Genomic DNA, 20,025 nt, shown 5'->3' with positions numbered 1-20,025 from the left:
TGCATGTATACACACATGCAGGTACATATGAATGTATCTAAGACACACACACACACACACACACACACACACACACACACACACACACACACACACACACACACACACACACACACACACATGCACATATAAGTAAAACAGGCTGGTTTAAAAACTTTATGTCAAGCAGAAATTTCCAGGTCAAGGTAGGAATTCTACTAATAATATCAAATCCACAAAAACATTCAGGTGTCTACAAATGTGGTTGAAACAAATGTTAAACTTTCATCAGACAAAAATGACAAAGTTAAAATTAACAAATTATTCTTTTGGAGCTTATTTTTATTTATTTATATTTGTTAACCAGGGTAGAGCAATGACCCTGCTGGGTCTTTTTCTGACTCAGCCAGGGAGCACTGCCTGAGTAACTGACTTGTTCAGAATCATACAATAGAGTTGGCAAATGGAGGTTATTTCTTAATGCAGGAAGACACAGCAGCAGCTGAATAATAGCTTCTTTTGCCAAAACTTGATTCTTATTGATGTGACCTATGATTCTCCCTTCACTTCATACAGAATATCTGAAATTATAACTCTTTTTGTCTATGACAAAAACTCTACTGCCAGGTATTGTTCGCTTACATTGTTAATCCCTTCTCTGAAAAAAAAAAAGATTGTAGTATCAAGAGTCTTTTTACGTTTTTTTCTTTCTGTTCCAGGCATACAGCCCAAATTTCAATGAAATGGATGTGTTTGACATATAGTGTATATTTTCTAATGGCTACGGTAACCGACATTTATACCTATTTGACTTTCTGAAATGCATAATCAGTATAATGTAGAATACTGTGCACATTGGTTAACTATTTTTCCTGTATTTTTTTTTCTTAGTTCCTTCGGACCTTATTATTACTGGCCAAGCCCCTGTACCCAATGTTCATGCTAGGTCTATCAGCTACTCTCCAACCCCTCCCTGGACATACTCTGCTTTTGCTGGGTCAGATCTTGGATCCCGAGGATGTGATTGGTTGATCTATTCTTCCGTCGGGGGAAGGTTTAAAAACATACCCACCTCCTTTTCCCCACCCACCATGCTCACTGTTTATGTCAGAGGACTACTCTCCTCTTTGGAGCACACCCCTCTTAGGGAGTGCATCAATGATCATCCTGCTACGTGGGATGGGAATCTAAATTGCTTCACTGCCACTCCATCAGTCACCTGAGCCACTAATTGACTATTATGCCTGCATTTTGTTGGAGATACTGTACATATTACTTTCAGGAAACTTTTGTGACTTTTTATAGTTTTGATACTGTTTTTCAAATACCTGATGATGTAACTACTTCACTGCTCTGAGACGTATGTTGGAGTTTATGCTTCTAAGATGAGTCTGGAAAAGGTCCAAGAAGATCAAATCTCTACTCTTGATAATATGTACAGATAAACAAATATGTGTGCAAAAGTTTTTTTTTTTCAATTCACTAGTTTTTATTCATTTCACAATATAAAACTATATAATTAAATCTGCTTTAGAATTTTTACCTTGACTCAATGTACTTACATTCCAGTTGCCCCACATACGTCCCTCACAACCTTTCTAACTCTTAATCACCTTTACCTCAACGTATGTGTATATATAGACACACACACACACACACACACACACACACACATATATATATATATATATATATATATGTGTGTATATATATATATATATATATATATATATATATATATATATATATATATATACACACACATATGAAATGCTAAGTCATGCATGCTAATTACAGCATTACACTACTTCTATTGAAATACTTAGTTTCTGCAAGTATTTGTTCGTAAGATAAGTAAAATGGTGCAATTACTCTTTTCAGCCTTGACTTAGATTAAGTACTGAAAAAGTATAATACTTTCAGGCATATAGTAAAAGCATAATAAAAAAGAATTGAAAAAATCCCTGACCTAGTTTGATCAGTACAAGTCTCTACACCAGAAAATTCAGTACTGTAATTTGTAACCCTATTCCAGGGGAAAAAATTCCCAGAAATTTCTCATTTGACTTAATGTTTACCTGTTTAACAAAAATAAAACAAAATAATTAAAGTATACAGTTTTCATTTCTGCACAGATCTTTTAAACTTAAGACAAACACTATGATAAGCACTTTCTTATCTTGGATTGAGGCTTCAGATCCAGCCAGTGTAATTAAAATGGAGAGCAGATTGAAACGTTGTACCTAGTCATTGAATCTTCAAGAGGAGTTGGTTCAGGACTATGCCTGGTACATGGCTTTAATACTGTATTTCCATTGTTATGGATCACTACCATTAGGTGAGGAATTGATGGCCAATCCAGTGGTGGGATGACATGCCTAACTTGCTAACTGTAGGACTCTGTCCCATAGCTAGACTTGATCATGATGTACTATCTCAGCTATGCTCAACAATGAGACTGAATCTGATGGTCCAAAGCTAATGTGGTGGTGGGGATTTCACCCTTTGTGGGTTATGTAAATGTCCCCCAAACTGCTCAGTTGCCCACTGCCTCATTGGTTTGGAGACTGGTGTGAGGTGCCAGTCTGGGAGACTTCTGTGTAACCATTCAGGTTTGTAGGAAAATAAGTCATTTTTTTATAGATCAATTCTACAAATTACTTCATTGGCTGATAACCCAGACCAAGTGGCCTATCATTCAATGTCACAGCTGAATGAATCAGGATGAAAACTCAGCTGCAACCTTAAACACACCCCTTGAAAATCAAACAGACTACTTCAGGATGATACCTGATGGCTAACAAGACTCTGTTTTGCCATGCTTCTAGTTGTTCAGAATTATACCCATAAATCCTAAGCCACAAAAACTGATCAAATAGAAACACACTTGTGCTCTTTGGCTTTATATAGTACAGGTGACTTAAGACTGTACCTTTAAAAACATTAGGAGTTTTATCTGTATTATAAACAGTAAAAAGAGTGAAATAAGACTGCCTTAAAGGAAATGACACTTTCTAGGGTTAACAGTGTCATTTCCTGTTCTTCTTTCAGTTCTAGTGCTATGAACTAATTTTTATTAATGGAAATATATGATATTGCCACCATTTAAGGCCTTCAGTATGTAGTAATACAAAGTAGAGTGTATGTATCCTGTCATAAGGCTTGGTTTTTAGTGTGTACCAGAAAAAGTAACCATATACAGAGTGAGTCCATTGCAAGCAAAAATGACTACCATTACCTTAATCGCAACATAACCAGAAGCTTTTTTTGCACACAAAAATTATGGTATTAGGAAAATGATAAGAAATTCTCATTGAAGAGCAACCAATTTTAATATTTTCAAAATGTATGTGTACACCCAAACAGGAAATGAAAGTAACAGAATACTGAATGGATGTTTCAGAGTGTTGCTTTACCTCTTTCTTATCAAGTGTATCAGCATGCCACTTTGTGTCTATGGATTCTCCCTACTCCCCTATTCCCATAATGCTTTAAAATGGGGAAATTATTTTACTAATTGTACATTATGGGTCAAGTCAGGGTTGCAGGCACAGGATGTAACAGTTTGCCTATAACTCTTCGAATTTCTGTATGCATGATGGGATATTCTTTTCTGTCACCATGAATACATATTACTTCTATTTTTGGTTGTTACTAATTTTACGCTTGCATGTTATGGAACTTTGCTTTTGGAATTTTGGAGAGCTTGAACCTTCCTTCCTTTTAAAAATATTGCACATTTTACTAGCTTGGCTGTAACACAATGATATAATGTTAATGGAGATGTTCAAGCTATTGGTTTATCACAATCCACAGGAGCAACCTCATCCGTTGCATGAATTTCACTTTTCAAAGAAATCAGGAACCTATGTGAGCAACAAACTATCCTTTGATCAGCATGTATCCACGTTTTAAGGAAGTCCTTCATCACACAACTTAGATGAAAATGTAAGGCATCCAGGTCCAGGGAAATAATCTTTTCACTGTATTCATCACTCTTTAGGCCGAACATTGAATATAATGCCCATTTCAGTCTGTACTTGTCCAAACACTGATCACAAATAGTATGACCACAATGCTTCCTCACAAAGAAAATCATGGGTCAAAAACATAAAAACTATTCAGGCCATCTCAAAGCCTTGTCCCTCTTCTCAGTATCATACAAGTTACTGAGATGCAGCCTCTGCTTTGCATACAGAGTTTCAACAGATCCTATGGTTGCATAAACACTTGCTCAAGGAATCTCAATCTCTTCTGCAACATGAATTGAACATGTTGGTGAGAAAGGTACGTATCACAGAGGATTCCACTTCTACGAACCATCTTCCACTCCACATAAAGCAAAGCACTTCTCTTACTCTATTCAGACATGATTTAGAAGAATGGATGGGTAACCACAAATTTACCCCCCTCCCCCCAGTTTAGCAGCATAGGGGCAACATGTAAATGTCTCAAATATCTTTGTTCTGCCTTGTCACCAGATTATTGTTACACAAAATATAAAGTCCTAATACTATCATGGAAATGTAAGCCTTCTTCAGATCCTCACAGATCAATAGCCTAGTAAGCACCTATGAAGCTATGAACTGGGACAGGCTTCTGTACTTTCAAGAATTTCATTGCCTGAAACCACACCTTTTTATGCAACCATAGTGCATTATGGATGAGTTGTAGTCTTTCTTGTCTGATTTTTGTGACAAGGAATTTAACTGAATCAGGAAAAGGTTGAAAGGCATACATGAAAATTCCTTGATAAAGGACAGAGAATTAATTTGCTTTCAGATCCCCCACCTACCTTGCTGAATGGAGCAGAACATAGTGGAGGACAGTATTCCCTATCTTGGAGGAAAAGCACCTCACTTAGCTGCCTCACTCCCACTCTAACCGGACAAGTTTCTCTTATCTTAAAGCATGGAAGAGGAATGGAATTGTGACTTAAGAGAGTCTGCCAATATATTCACTTCCCATCAGTGTAAAGGATAATAATAGTCATTTTGCAGTCTATGGAACACTCCCAGACCTATGCCTTACCTTTGTATGGGGGGGGGGGGGTGCAGACATTTGTTACCTTGTCTGTTCATGCTCCAGTACAAGGCTTGGTTAGTTGATTAGAAGGTGTTTGGCCACAACTCCCCCTTCAAACCTTTCAGTGTGTGAGTCAATGCCCTTTTCTCTAGTTGGTTTATGTACAATTCCCTTGGGTCACATCTTCCCATGAACAGTACAGTGGTACAAGTGAGCATCTTAGCCCACTAGCAAAACATCTACCATCAGGACAAATGATGGGTTCATCAGTATGAAGAGAAAATTGACAAAGACATTTTGGGAACAGCCCACCACTCTTGCATCCAATGATACAAGTCTGAAGCCAACTGCAGATTTCTGAGGGCAAGATGTTTTGTAACCATTGATACTACAACATACTCTACAATACCTTTATCTTTCAATGCCTGAAAAGGACTGTGAAGGTAATGACCACTATGAGGTCCAAGAAGTGCTGGAAAGTTTGATCCTGGCAGTCTGCTTTAGCTTCAGTCCGACTGCCAAGGCCATGGTCTCCTAGTCCCTCAATGTAGGTAGGAATGACTGACACAAAAGAGTGCCTAACTCTACTCCAGTAAAGGCAACCCTCTGTGCTGGAATAAAAGGGAATATCTTCCCAATTTAAGGTGACTGCTAACTCTGCAACAATGGCAAGATGCAAGCAACACCCACTGCCAAAGAGTATTTTGATAAATTAACAAGAATCACACTAAGAAGCAGTTCATTTTTTGGAAAGGTTACCACCACTATAGGTAGTAGCTGGTTAACATTCTGGAAACAGAAAAGTGATCAACTGGTCTTACATGGTATAGAAATTGAGGTCTAACACAGATGTAAATGAGAAAAACTTCTGTGCAGAACCCAGACACAGAAAACCCAAAGGTATCTGGCATGTATAGTGACATCATTCAGGCATCCTATTATAATAGACCTAGTTGAGAGTCACAACCCAGAATCAGTTAAACAAAATGTTCTCACTTAAGTCACTGAGGCTCAGAGTAGGACATAATTATCCTATCCCATTTCCAATAAGGAAAAAAGTACAGGGGTATGAAGTCATATCCTCACTACTCAAGGGACAGTTTACAATACACAACAGACGTGAGTTTGTCTAGTAAATGGACCTTGGAAAAAAAAGCTTTAGCAAATGTCTAGCTTCTCTGCTGTTATTTTACCCTATTAGTTTGGTGCTGGACAAGACCATGTGAGAAACCCTCTTTCTATTCCCTACAGTGGCAGCAACTATAAAGTGCACTTGTGTAAGTTAACTTAGGATCAGGTATGCATCCAGCTTCCAAAGCTTTAGGGCACCTTCCACCCACATGAATGATTATTACACCATGAGGGTGAGCTGGTATAAAAGCAGCCGTATGCTCTTAAAAATTAGAGCTATCTTGCCCTCAAAAACAAAGATGCTAGAGCCCTACTAAGAAAAGAAAGTACTAGGAAAAGAGGGGAGGATGAGGATTCCCTCCCTGATGAAAAAATATCAAGGGGAATGGAGGAAGAGTGTTTGTACTGCAACAGCAATTTATTCAAACACTAGTGTCATGGTAAGTTAACTTACACAACTGTACTATGTTCACCATGAGATCACTGTTACAGTATCCTAGGCTGTACGGGACAAATACAAAAAGAAAGAAAGAAGGGGGGATGAGAATCTAGGCACTGTCGGAAGATGGTTATAGCAAATCCTGCCCTGGCCCTAGAGAAAAAAATAAATTTTGTTGTGATTTGAAAAGGTAAGAAGAGAAGGCTAAGTTGCTGCCTCTAGAATATATGTAAAGATCACTCCTTTTCAAAAAAAAGTAGAAATATAGTCATAGCCATGGCTGAATGGGTTCTGACTTTGTGTGGAAACGTCTTGTCATTCTCTGAATAACCATATTAAATGGCATGAGACAACTATGTGGAAATAGTCTGTTTTGACACTAATTGTTCCTTTTTCTTACCTTCATGAAAATAAACAACTGACCGGAAGTCCTGAAGTCAATTGTCCTGTCAGTGTAGTATTTGAGTTGTCTGTGAATATCCAACAAATGCAGATTTCTCTCTCTCTCTCTCTTTCCCTTATTTTGTGGTACTGGAAAGAAAACTGAGAGACGAATGGACTCAAAGTAAACTCTGAAACCCTTTTGCACTGTATCTTTGTTAAAGATGAAATAGATCCGAGTCACCATAACTCAGACACTCTTCTTGCAAAAATCAGAGCAGTGTGTAAAACTGTTTTCCATGAACTTCATATCAGCCTCATGAACTGGTTCTAAAGGGAAAAGTATAAGTTTTTCTAGAACAAAGTTAAGATCCATGGAGGAGTCATCTGTTTCATAGGTGGACGGACAAGTAAAACCCATTTCAGTAACTGTTCCCTTGAGATAAAGAAGAAAGGGGGAATCACTATGCAGACAGGGATAATCGGCTGATAGATGACTCTTTATAGAAGAGGATGAAAGGCCAAAGGACACTAACCCTCACAAATGCAGAAGAACCAAAACGTGACCAAGTCTTAAAAGGATCTTGGTTCAAAATATGGCACCAACAAGAAAACATTTTCCACTTAGCCATATATGATTTTTAGTTGAAGAATTTTTAGAATCTTAGTATCTACTGCACATCCTCAGAGGAAAGGTGTCTAAATGGTATTAGAATTATATCATCCAGAAAACCAGAAGCCTCCAGCATTAAAGCTGTGCTATAGGAAACCAAATAAACAAAACCAAGACAGACCACTGCACAGCACCACAGCACTTCTGGATAAAAAATTGCTCCAATAAATTCCCTTTGAGTAAGAAAATTTTATTTGTTAAAAGGTGAGCACTTTTGCGATAATCCAGATCGCTTCATCAGACCATAAAAATAACTTTCAAAAGCACACATAAATTATCCATTGTTTTGACTTTAAAAACATATTCCTTCTTAGTTTCAGGATGGACAAATCTATTTGATGTATCTCTATATTTACAAAATGCATACTTGTCACAATTAACTGTACCAACAATATCATCTAATAGTTTTAACAAGCATATTATATACTGGATAACAAAGACTTCACTTCAAAGATTTTTTGTTTTTATAAACAAAACTAGGGGAGTTATCTAAGATTCTATTTAACTGTGGGTCATTTCTAAGAATATGCCAATTATTTTTAACTATATTCCTAATACTTGCACTATCTGTGCTATATATCATGGAAAAGGAAACTTTATTTTGATATTTTCTACCCTTATTTCTCTCCACTGGTGAGGAGAAAAACAGTTTCACCTTACTTCCTCTGTTATCCTTAACTTTCTGACATACTAACTCAACCTCAGAATTTTTATACCCTCATTTTAAAAACTCAGCACTTGTTCGCTTAAGGCTTATTTGAATGTCTTCATCTCTATCATGTAACACGAATAAACCAGGAAGAAACACCAAATATTGAACAAAGCTGTCACAAATAGCAGACCGGAGGTTATATATCCACACAGAATCATTTATTAAATCCACAAGTAAATAAACGATTCTGTGTGGATCTATAGCCTCTGGTCTGCTATTTGTGACAACCTTGTTCAGTATCTCTATCATGAAACCTCGAGGCTCTTAAAGCCTGACCTTTAATATTTTTAAAAATATGCTGTGGATGCATACTATTACGGTATAGATAACTGTTCCTATAAAATTTCTTTCTAAATCTACTAGTATGTAATTTGCACATTTCAGCTCTAAAAATGACAACGTCTAAAAATTCTATACTCAAACTAGAATTATTCATCAAGAACTTCAGAAAATTACTAGTACCATTTAAGTATGAAAGAAAGCACTGTAGATCAGCTTGCTGTCCCTCCCAAATAATAAAGAGGTCGTCCACAAAGCGACGATAAAAATACAGATGTTTAGCACGAATTACCTCATTTAGAATATATTTATTCTCCCACTCAGCCATTACCATATTGGCATAGCTATAGGCACAAAGTGTGCCCATAGCTACGCCAGAGGTTTGGAGATAGTATGTATTTGCAAAAATCAGGGGATATTCAACAATTAAATATTGACAAAGTTCTTTATTACTAGGTTTTTTTAAAAACTAACATATTGTTACTATCATCATAATCTGCAAACATAGATTCTAGTACATACATCCCACATCTGTCTTTGACTTTAGAAGTATTTTTAAATGTATGTGAAGAACAAATTTATGCACTTTTGAATAATAATGTGAAACATAACAAATTTTATAATCTGACTAAAAATGAAAAATTAGCACTTGAAGGTCTGCAGAATAATGAAGATATACTAATAAGACCCACTGATAAGGGTCAAGCTATTGTTGTTATGGATAGGATGTTTAATTTAAATTGTATGAATGAAATGTTGAGAGATGAAAGCATATATAAAGTCATTTACATTACCTTCATAGATTCTATGGTTGTTGTTGTGTATTTCGGCTTTTCTCGGTTAGGGGTCACCGCAGCAGAACTCCGGTCCGCTAATGATTGGTAGTTGATTTTTATGTGCCGAGTTACCAGCCCTGATGCACAACCTTCAACGAAGGTATGCCCATTCACGCACGTCTCCACGCAGAAGACGCTCTAGCTGAGAATCGAACCGGACAGTACAGCATTATTTTAACTCTTTTGTGAACTGTTTTCATGAGAATGTTATTCCTAAAGAACTTTGTCAATATTTAATCATTGACTATCCCCTGATTCCAAGTTTACAGGGCTTACCAAAAATCCATACACCCCTGTGTTTAGACCTATTGTAGCAGGTGAGGCTAGTTAACTGAACCTGCCTCAGTATATGTAGAAAAGCAGCTAAGGCCTATCTTAGAAAAATATGGGATTGTCCTTTGTGACACAGAGCATTTTCTTAATAACTTATATAGTTTTCAAACTGCACATGAGCTAAATGGGGATGAATATATGGTTACCCTAGCTGTAACATCTCTCTTTACAGTCATTCCAAATGACATAGGGATATCTTATATACTTAGTTTCCTTAGTAAGCATAGTTCTTTGACTATGGACAAGATAAAATGTATATGTTTTTTGCTTGAACTAAGATTAGAACATAATGTGTTCATTTTTGTGCTGTGGTACTGTGCAGTGGTCTGTCTTGGTATTAGAATTATATCATCAGGGCTGTGAGTTGAAGAATTTGTAGGTTATGGTGAGTCAAAGAGCCACTGTCTTATATATGAGTACGTTCATCCAGTGAGGAAGCTTTTGATAATTGCTCTTGACCATTTTCAAAGAAGGGAGAACCACGGTTGCCTTGACCAAAAGAGAGTTACCATAATAACTTTTAGAGGTTTCTTTTGGATCTTTAGAAGAACTTTATTCATTAAGGGGAAAGATGAGAAAAGCATACAGGAGCATTCCTGTCTATGGGACTAAGAAAGCATCTGTGCTCCAGGCCTTTTTCAAAAAATTCCTGGATCAGAACATCTTTAATTGCCTATTTTGAATATATACAAATGGGTCTACTTGCGGAGTCTCCACAGGAGGATGATTTTCTGAAGGAACCTAGAATGCATTTTTCATTCATGGGGGTCTAACCTGGTTCTACTCAACTTGTCTGTCACAAAATTCTGCAATGATGGAAAGTAAGTGGCCTCAGGAATAGAATGTCCTATGCTGCTAGTTCCCAGGGTGTTATAGCTAATCTGCAGGGGGGTAAAATCTGGTTCCCAACTGTTTGTTTTTGTACCATATGACTGTGGTGATGTTTGTGATGACTAGCAATGGTCTTGGACTACAAAGATGGTTTAGATATCTGAGATCATTTGTTAAATAGCAAGGAAAAGATGGCATAATGTACTTCAATTTGTTCTGCTGGTTCTACAGAATCTGAACTTTTACCCCTTTGGATACACCTCCCCATGCAGACTATGATGCATCGGGGGTTACAGACTGAGTAGGGGCTTGAGGAAAAATGGAAGACCTGGATTGAGGTACAACTGGTTCATCAACCAGCGGATCTCCCTTTTGACAAAGCCCTGCACCAGAATCTGATAAGGGAGGGGGTACTGTTGTTGGGTCCAAATTGATTAGAGGAACCATTGAAGTTTCATCATATGATGTCTGGGAATCATGAGAATTATAGAGGTCATGAATCCTAGAATTCTGAGATAATCCCTGACTGTTAAAGAAGTTTGGCTGGAAACCATCACAAACTGTTCCTTGTAGAAGTTCACCTTGTCCTGATGAAGACAGGTCATCAAGATGGATATATCTAGGATACAACCTAGGAACAGTATCATGTGAGATGAAATGAGAAAAGATTTTTCTAGGTTCACTTGAAACCCCAGAATGAGAAACAGGTTCTTGACAAAAATCAGAGGTTCCTGACAACTTAGAAAAGAGTTGGCAAAGATAAGGTAGTCGTTTAAATATGAAAAAAAAAATATGAATGCCCTGTACACTGTAAATGGACTATTAGAAGCACTGTAAACTTTGTGAACACTACTGGAGCTGTTGAAAACCCAAATGGTAAAAGAAGAAAAATGAAAATGTGAACCAGGCACAGGAAATTGTAAAAAGCATCTGAAGTCTTTAAGAAATAGAATGTGAGAATACGCATATTTTAAATCGAGATTTACTAGAAAACTGTAAGAAGGAATGAATGGTAACAGAGACTATAGAGAGGGCATTGCGAATTCTGGAATTTTGCTGCAAAGGCTTACAAATGAATGGTCCAGGGCAGATTGTGAAGTCTTAAATTTCTTTGGCATCAGGAAAATTCTTGAGAAAAACCCTTAAGGTACAGGCTATATAACTCCCTAAGACAGGATTTGATCCTGGTAGGATAGGAGAAAACAGGGAGGTTAGTCTAAATGTAGGGGGTTGGATTACTTGGAAGGGGAGGAAATGAGACCCACTACCAGCTGCAGCTTTTTTGAAGGATCATTAAGACCCAGGTGTCTGAAATAATTTGGAGCCAAAGAAGAAAGTAAATATGTAGGTTTTAGGAAAGATGTACTGGGTTGCTAGGGTAGGTACAAGGAAGAGATCAATGGACTGGAGGTATAGTCAATCTACTTTTTCCTTCTTGCACTAGGAAAGTCTTCTTTTCTTTTTTTAACCTTCCTGCCACACCTTTCTGAAAGTTTGCTTGTCTGTCTTTTGCTGGGATTGTTTGTAATGCTTCCTATAAAGGGACTTGCGGTAGAAGAATGTTTCTATTATATGTGGGGATAGGGGATTGAAATATCCAAGAAACCCCTTAGATTAACTTCCTTGTTTCTTCAAACCTTTTCAGTACCTCAGCAAAGGAAGACCAAAATACTTCTTTATTCAGAGGTGCATTCAAAATTTCAGCTTTCACATCTTCTGGTAAATTCTGAATTTGCAGCCAAGTACATCTTCTTTACTGACCTAGTGGCAGCTGCCCAGTATATAGCACCTAGAATGTAATATGAACAGTTAAAACAGTGTTTAGTAACTCATCACACAGATGAAAATGTGGAAGTTAAAAATGCCTTACGGACCAGGGGAAAGAAGACCAGTAGTTGACTTTCATATTATCAAAACAAGCAGAAGAAATGTAGACATGCGAGCTTGACACTGTACTGTTCTAAATGGTAGAGTGGAAAATACATAAGCCTTCTTCCCAAACCTGTAAAAAGCTCTCCCGTCTTTGTCTGATGGAATAGGGTTAGCTGCCATAAAGTGTTTGGAAGAAGTTGGTTTTAAGAAAGAAACAAATGGATCGGCCTTGGGGTTTCAAAAAGAAATCTGTGAGCTTGTGGAACTCTACAAAACTTAAGATTTCATAGGAGTTGGTGGTTGATTGTCAGGAAAACTGCTGGCTGCATTGAAGGCATCCTCTAGGGCTGCTAAAAAAGGGGGTATATTCAGTGTTTAAGGAGAATCTACTTGCAGCAATTCATAACACCTTTGCTGGGTTTTCAACATTTCTTTTTGTTCCATTTTTTCCCCAATTAAGTCACTCTTTCGTCCTGCCATGGATCATCAGAAAGAGTCAATTTTTCAAATGGAGTATCAGATGAAATGTTTTCTTCACTCAGATTCTCAGTTATCTGTAGTAGGAATTTGTGAGTCGTAATCTAAGCCTAATTAATGTACCTCAAACTCTGAATCAGAATCTAATGGTGAGAGTGACCTTTTCCTTTTAGATGTTTGGAAGCTTCAATTTGTATTGACTGAAAAGTTTTAAATAAGCCTTTGGCAAAGGCAAACCAAGAATATTTTACTCCCTGAGCTAAAGAAGATACAGGAGCAGATGTATGCTTTAGTTTGTACTTCCTTTTCACGGGAGTGTCTAACAAGAAGAGGAGTGCTCAGATGCATGATCAGCACTGTTGCCCAGTAAGGAAATAACATTTGCTCCCTACACTAATGCTGACCAGAGTAGTTCTCACCTGCTTGAAGCAAATGTATAAGTGGTCTGGGAGGCTGTCTCTCTGCTCTTAGCAGCTTCATAAGGAGCAATGACAAAGAAGTAAAGAGAAACTGATGAATGATCCAAGGGCTCTGAAATGGTCACAGCCTAGTTGCTCACCTAAGGCCAAGAAACAGAAGAAGACTGAGTGTAAACCAAAGCCTTCCTGGATATGTTTCTCTTATTTGGGACCTGAATAGGAACATCCAAGGAACTGGAACCTTGGTGCATTACTCTACTGGTAAAAGCCTTTAACTTTTGCTTTTATACATGTAACAAGATGGTCTTATGTCTGCTTCATAGAGTTTTAGGAGTAAAAGATCTACAAATTGAACAGGACAGAGTGTCATGTTCTTCCCCTAAAAAAAATGGCAAGATGTTTAATGATCTTTGTAGGGAATCTGGTGACCGCAGGAACAATTAGCCTTTTTCTTAGACATAAATTCAGAGAAAGATAAAAACACTTTTATCACAAAAAATGAAGAATGTCCCCATTGGGATACCTAACTGCCCACTAGACAAGAAATTAGCCAACTGAAAAACCTACAAAGTCACAGAAAGCTAGACTTGCTGGTTGCTAAAACAGCAAGAAAATAGAAAGTGCCCTAAATATTTGGAAGCTGGCTAGACATCCAGTTCTTGGCAGGATATAACCCCATGCAGCTTAGGCTACTGCAACAGTGAAGTCATGCTGAATATGTAATTGTAGTAATGCAGGCCTTCAGTTTCTGTCATCGTCTCCTCTGGGCAGTAGGAATGAGTGGCAGCCACTCATGGGAATGTGTTATATTGTCTGATTCCCCCTGACAATACAAAACATACAGATGTTTTCACATAGAATGTATGAAGTTTTCAACAATGTGTATCAAACTACACCCTGCACTACAGAAATAGCTTGCACAATGAACAGGAGTATGTCTCTTAGACAGATAAATTACATCATGATATGAGCTATTTAAAGGCATCTCTGTGCAGGAATAGAATGGAGTTCAGAAATGTGCTGAGGTGAAGATATTAGAAGAGATAATCCTAACCCATTACACAGGAGCTTTAAATTCAGGCCTACTGTTTCCATTTCCAGTACTATGGCACCACTTCAGTTTCAAAGGGGAAACCATGTAGTCATACCTCAAACACCACTACCCACTTTTTTTACCACCCTGAAAGGTGGCTCAGTTTCATCTTATGACGTACCTCCCTGTGGAGTTCCTTCATAACTTTTTCAGTAGTCACTCTTCCAGCTATTCATTTGTCTCCATGCATACCTGTTTGACTATCCAATATCGGCATTCCACCTCACAGATCTAGTGCAAATATGAACATGAAAATCATATTCATTATTTCTATGTGATATTCAGCATTTTCAAGCATGTTTCCAACCTCCCAGCACACTAAGTTACACCTAAACCTCAAATATTTAGTAGTGGGTAATGTATGTGTTACAGTGACTGCAGGAAAACTACTTGAGATATACAAATTATCTATTTGCATTGGTCATTTTGTATAAAAATGGATATTCACAACAACATTGCTATTTACAGCTACTCTACAAATCTCTGCTTCTTATATAACCAATATGCAAATATGCAGCATTTTAGTTAGTCTTTTTTTCTGTTCAGGTTATGTATATTACATTATATCATATGGCGAAGTTGCTAATTACATAGCTCATAAACAATCTGACAAATGTAAATTCTAGTTTAATTTTGTCAAATCAGCATTTGTGCCTTTGTAAAAATGACAAAGTCTGCCACAGTACTCTTTAGTACTAACCTGTGCTGAGCACTAGTGGCTGGTTAAATCACAAAAAAAAAAAAAAATAAAAAACATTTTTAGTGCACTAATGGGAATGATTGTAAGTTTATCAATCTGAAGGTAGGCTAGGAATTATAGATGGGCTGCCTAGCATGCTAAACTGCAGTTTGCCTAGTTAGCATAGCTTCGTTCCTCTCCTGTACTATCTTACCTGTGTGAAAACTGTAAGCCTGCTGCTACCCCATCCCCCACCCCAAAACATTACCTTACCAAAAACCCTTTCCCTAACAGCAATGCTGTTCAGATAAACTAGATCTATGTGTGCTGTTATTTATTTATTTATTTGTAGTTTATCTATCTTGATAGAAATGCCTTTGCATTCCTTTTGTGCTCAGTTTTGTTTTTGTTATTTTTTTTTTTCAACTTCATCAGGTTTTGACATGTACAACTCATTGTATTGAGCATTGATGTTTCTGTAATTTGACAACTGAAGATAGACAAGCATATATCTATATCTACACACAAACACATACAGATTTTATATATATATATATATATATATATATATATATATATATATATATATATAATTATAAAAGCAATACTTTCATATACCTACGATACACTGTGTAAATAGGTGCACCTGGACCAGTCATGGTAGGATTTGAAATACCACTGGTTTCTATATAGGCATTAACCAAGGTCATTGTTTAGACTTTATTTTAAAATATTTCTGGACCACATTCCTCGACTTCTTGAGACTTAACACAAAGTTGGGGGAGGTTTTGCTGCTGTATACTTGTACAGTAAAGTTTTGAGAGTTTTAATGTGTGCTGTTTGCTTTCATGTGTTGAATTGTTCTACTAAATGAAATAGAATGGGTTAGGCCTTGGGGCTTGGGGAGAGAGTCCCATTATCTTTTTAGGAATATTATGTTTGAGCATTACATTGTCTAAATCAATAAATGATAAAGTTTCATATTGGATGAATATAGAACACAACCAGAGAAACAGTGGGGGAGATTTTGAAGTTTTTTTTAGCTATTATTTCGTTATCTAAGAAGGAATGCAAGCTAGATAAACATTTTGTGTTGACAATGTATAATGTTTTATGTGGTTATATACAATGCTATAATATTATCCAAATTTCATGACATGCTTAAATGTGTTATATTGAAATGCATATGCAATATAAACATTGAAATAAAAAAAATGATCATGCTCTGACTCCACAATACATCAGTCAATGTCATAAAGTTGTCACAGCTATATCTTAAATTAACTATTTTCTCAATTCTATAGTTCTTGTCTTTGCAAGTACCACATCTGCTACTTCAGTTGTAACATCCCTTTCCAGCACACATACATAGCTATTTAAGTGTTCCTAAACATTATTCCCTAATTTAATGTAAGTTATTTTAATATTTTTTCAGTCCATGCCATAAGGTTGGTACAGCTATGCTTTATGTTAACTGTTGACAGAGTTATATTGTTCTTACCCTTATAAGTACAACATCTGCTGCTTCAATTGCCACATCAGTTCCTGTGCCGATGGCAATGCCAACATCTGCCTTGGCCAGTGCTGGAGAGTCATTAACACCATCACCCACCATGGCCACCTTCTGTCCCTTGTCCTGTAGTTCCTGAACCTTTGCAACTTTATGAGATGGAAGAACCTGAGCAAAGACCTTTTGGATACCAACCTGAAAAAAAAAATCATGTGTTGTAGTATATAGTACTGTCACACAGCCTGTATTTTAAGTGCCATAGCAATGCAACTAAATACTATATTGGTAACATAAGACTTTAAAAAGTGGGAAGCATCTGAATAAAGGAATATATTTGGAATAATATACTTTTGTTTTAAAAGTCACCATCCTTTGGATCACCCCAAAGTGTACTTGTTCATAGTACTACTAAATGAATGGGAACATACATAGCACCACGAGTCCTTGGTATTAGAGAACAATGGACTCAGGGGCCTCGTGCGGGTGACTGCATATGTTTGTGTGTGTGTGTGTGTGTGTGTGTGTGTGTGTGTGTGTGTGTATGTATTTATTTTATTTATTTATTACATTTGTTTACCGAGTAGTGTCCGACTGGGCCAGGGGCCTGTTTTCAGCAGAGACCCGGGGAGAAAAGTACTCGGTGGGATATGGTGTCAAAGGCTTTCGACATATTGAGAAAGATGGATGAGACAAGCTGGCCTTCATTCATGCGATAATGGATGGTGTTAGTGAAGTTTAGGAGGGTAGTACTAGTACTGTACTTAGGTCTATAGTCATGTTGTGTGCCGGACAGGAGGTTATTGTTAAGGAAGTAGTTGAGTTGGTTGTGGATACATTTTTCTAGTATTTTTGCAAGGACTGAAAGGATGGCTATGGGTCGATAATTAGTTAGTTCTTTGGAGGGTCCCCCTTTGTGGAGTGTTATGATGTGAGATATTTTCCATAGAAGTGGAAAATATGGTGTTCTTTAATACAGCAGTTAATCAGGATAGAAATGGGGTAAGAGATGGAAGGGGCAGCAAGTTTTAGAAACTCATTTGGGAGTTTATCTGCAGCTATGCAGCCAGGTTTGAGTTTGGTTAAGAGAGTCTTCATGTAGTTACTTTGCACAGCTGCGAAGGAGAATGGATTATGAGTATCTGGGGCAGGGGTGGAGATTGAAAGTGACTGGGGTGGTTGGTTGTCTAGTAGGGAGGTGACAGTGTTTATGAAGTGGGAGCTGAATTGAGAATAAATGGGTCAGGGTTGTTTGGGGTGACAGGAGGAGAAGTAAAGGTATGATCTGTGTTTATGAGCTGATTGATGGATTGCCAGAATTTTTGTAGTTTGTTTTGGTGTTTTTGTTGACAGGATAGGAAGTATGTTTGTTTGTCTATTTTGATCTGTTTCTTTTAGTTGTTGATAGGTTAAGAGTTCTGTCTTGTCTTTGGAGGTATGGTATATAGACTAGGCTTTATTTCTGTGCTTCATTAATAGTTTAGTGTCTTTTGTTAGCCATGGGAAGGGCTTGGTTTTAGTACGTACTTTTCTAATGGGAACTAGGCTATTTAGGATTGTGAGGAAGGTCTCATTGAAGTAGTTAACAGAAACATCTACTGTAGGTGTTTAAGAGGTGTCCAGTTACATTGTTGGAGTAGGAGGTTGAAGTTAGTAGGGGAGAAATTTTTCTTGGTAGTGATATATTTGTAGATGATGTTATTTTGTGTACTCACTCACGTTCTATAAAGGAAGGTTGGAGAGTAATCATTGAGGGAGTTAGGTGGGTACCCAGCTAGGTAAGCAAGGTTAGGTTTGTGGGTTAAGATCCAATCTAGTGTTGACTGCTTGTTGGAGTGTTTATATGGGTTTGGCAGGTTATTGTCTGGGTGAAGTTAAAGAGATTAACAAAATTAGATGGACTAGTTGATGTGCAGGTATGCCAATCCAGGTTAAAGTCACCAAGCACAACTGATTCTTGGGAGAATTTGGTAGCTGCCCAGTTTAATAGGTTTTCAATGAGAGGAAGGTTATTGCCAGGGGTGTACGTGGCTATAATTATAATGGATTTGTTAGGGTTAATTTCGAGGCAAGTAGTCGGTAGTTCAGAGTTGGGTAGATCAGGAGGGGTGTAGGTTAGTTGTGTGACTTTGAGGGTATCTTTAAACATAACAGCAACTCCCCCTCCATGTTTGTTAACTCTGTCTAGCCTTATAATGTTATAGCCTGTTGTGAGAATTTCACTGTCTTTAATATGGGGCTTTAACCAGGTTTCCATTATTACAGCTATGTCTGGTGAGTAGGTTGCTAGGGTAGCATGGAATTCACTGGTTTTATTTAAGATGTTTTGGAGACTGAGATTTAGAAGGAGAAGTTCTGAGTTAGAGGCTTTGTGAAAAGGGGGGTGGGGAATGGGGATGTGTGCTAGAATGGATACAGGTGGTAAGAGAGGGACAGGAAGAAGATAGTGTTTGTTGAGGGTTGAGGTTGTTGGGACCGGGATTAGGATGGATATCTGCTTGCAGTTTAATTTGTGTAATAGGGGGTAGTAGCAGGAGTTTAAGTTTGATTGTTAGTTTGTGATATTTAGAGGCTGTTGAGATAGGGTGATGAGTGGGTAAGTGTTTGAGAGGTTAGAGTAGGAAGGTTGTGTGATTGAAGAGTTGAGGGTTGATGCTACTATAAGTATGGAGTTGTGAGTGGAGTATGGATAGTGGTAGTGTTGGTGAGAGTTGCTGTACAACCTGGTATGGGTGGAGTGAAGTGGAGTTGTAGGAGAGGTAAAGAAAGAGGGTAAGTAGAACACTTGAAATAGTGGAGAACTGGAAGTACATGTGCGGGTGGGGTGGATGAGTAGACTGGGTTGGATGAGGGGTTGAAGTGAGTAGGTGGGAAAGGAGGATTATGGGATGAGTGGGTTGGCTGGGGGTGAGGGGGTGTGGTTTGGCTAGGTATAAATGTAATGAAAGTGGGGATGGGTGGGAATGGGGGTAGGGTAGCGGAGTGAGCCCGAGTGTAGCAAGGGCAAATGGAGTGGGTTAGCGTGAGTCTTAAAGAGCTGCTTGTGATACAAAAAACAATCTCCTAAGCAATGAAAGAAATGCAAGCGTGCAGAAGAACAAGTACACAGGTAAATGGAGTGACGGTAGCTGACTAGGGCTGAGGGGAGTGACAAGAACAGAACAGGAAAACCGACTGTGAAAAAGGGACAATAGAGGGATGATTAGACCTTGGGGGACTAGAGAAATTGTAAGGCTGGTTGGAGAGGAGTTGGATAATAAGCTAGTACAAAAAGCAAATTGAGCCACACTAAAAAGCTAGAGGGCAGTTGAAAGCCTGAGAGAGTGAGAGGAAAGACCAGGCAGGGGAAAGACCAGTAG

At 37.8% G+C, this 20,025-nt stretch overlaps 1 protein-coding gene across 1 annotated transcript in view; it reads right to left on the bottom strand.

Moving 5' to 3' along the window:
• Positions 1-20,025, bottom strand: part of ATP7B (ATPase copper transporting beta) — a 649,813-nt gene that overhangs the window by 69,072 nt on the left and 560,716 nt on the right. Inside the window, exon 18 of the mRNA XM_044071673.1 lies at positions 16,661-16,864. Within this exon, the coding sequence (XP_043927608.1) occupies positions 16,661-16,864 (204 nt within the window). The remainder of the gene's footprint in view (positions 1-16,660; positions 16,865-20,025) is intronic.

The sequence above is a fragment of the Protopterus annectens genome, chromosome 5.part0 (genome assembly GCF_019279795.1).
Source record: "Protopterus annectens isolate FY-2018-M chromosome 5.part0, PAN1.0, whole genome shotgun sequence".
NCBI lineage: Eukaryota > Metazoa > Chordata > Ceratodontiformes > Protopteridae > Protopterus > Protopterus annectens.
This window is presented reverse-complemented; position numbering and strand designations above follow the sequence as displayed.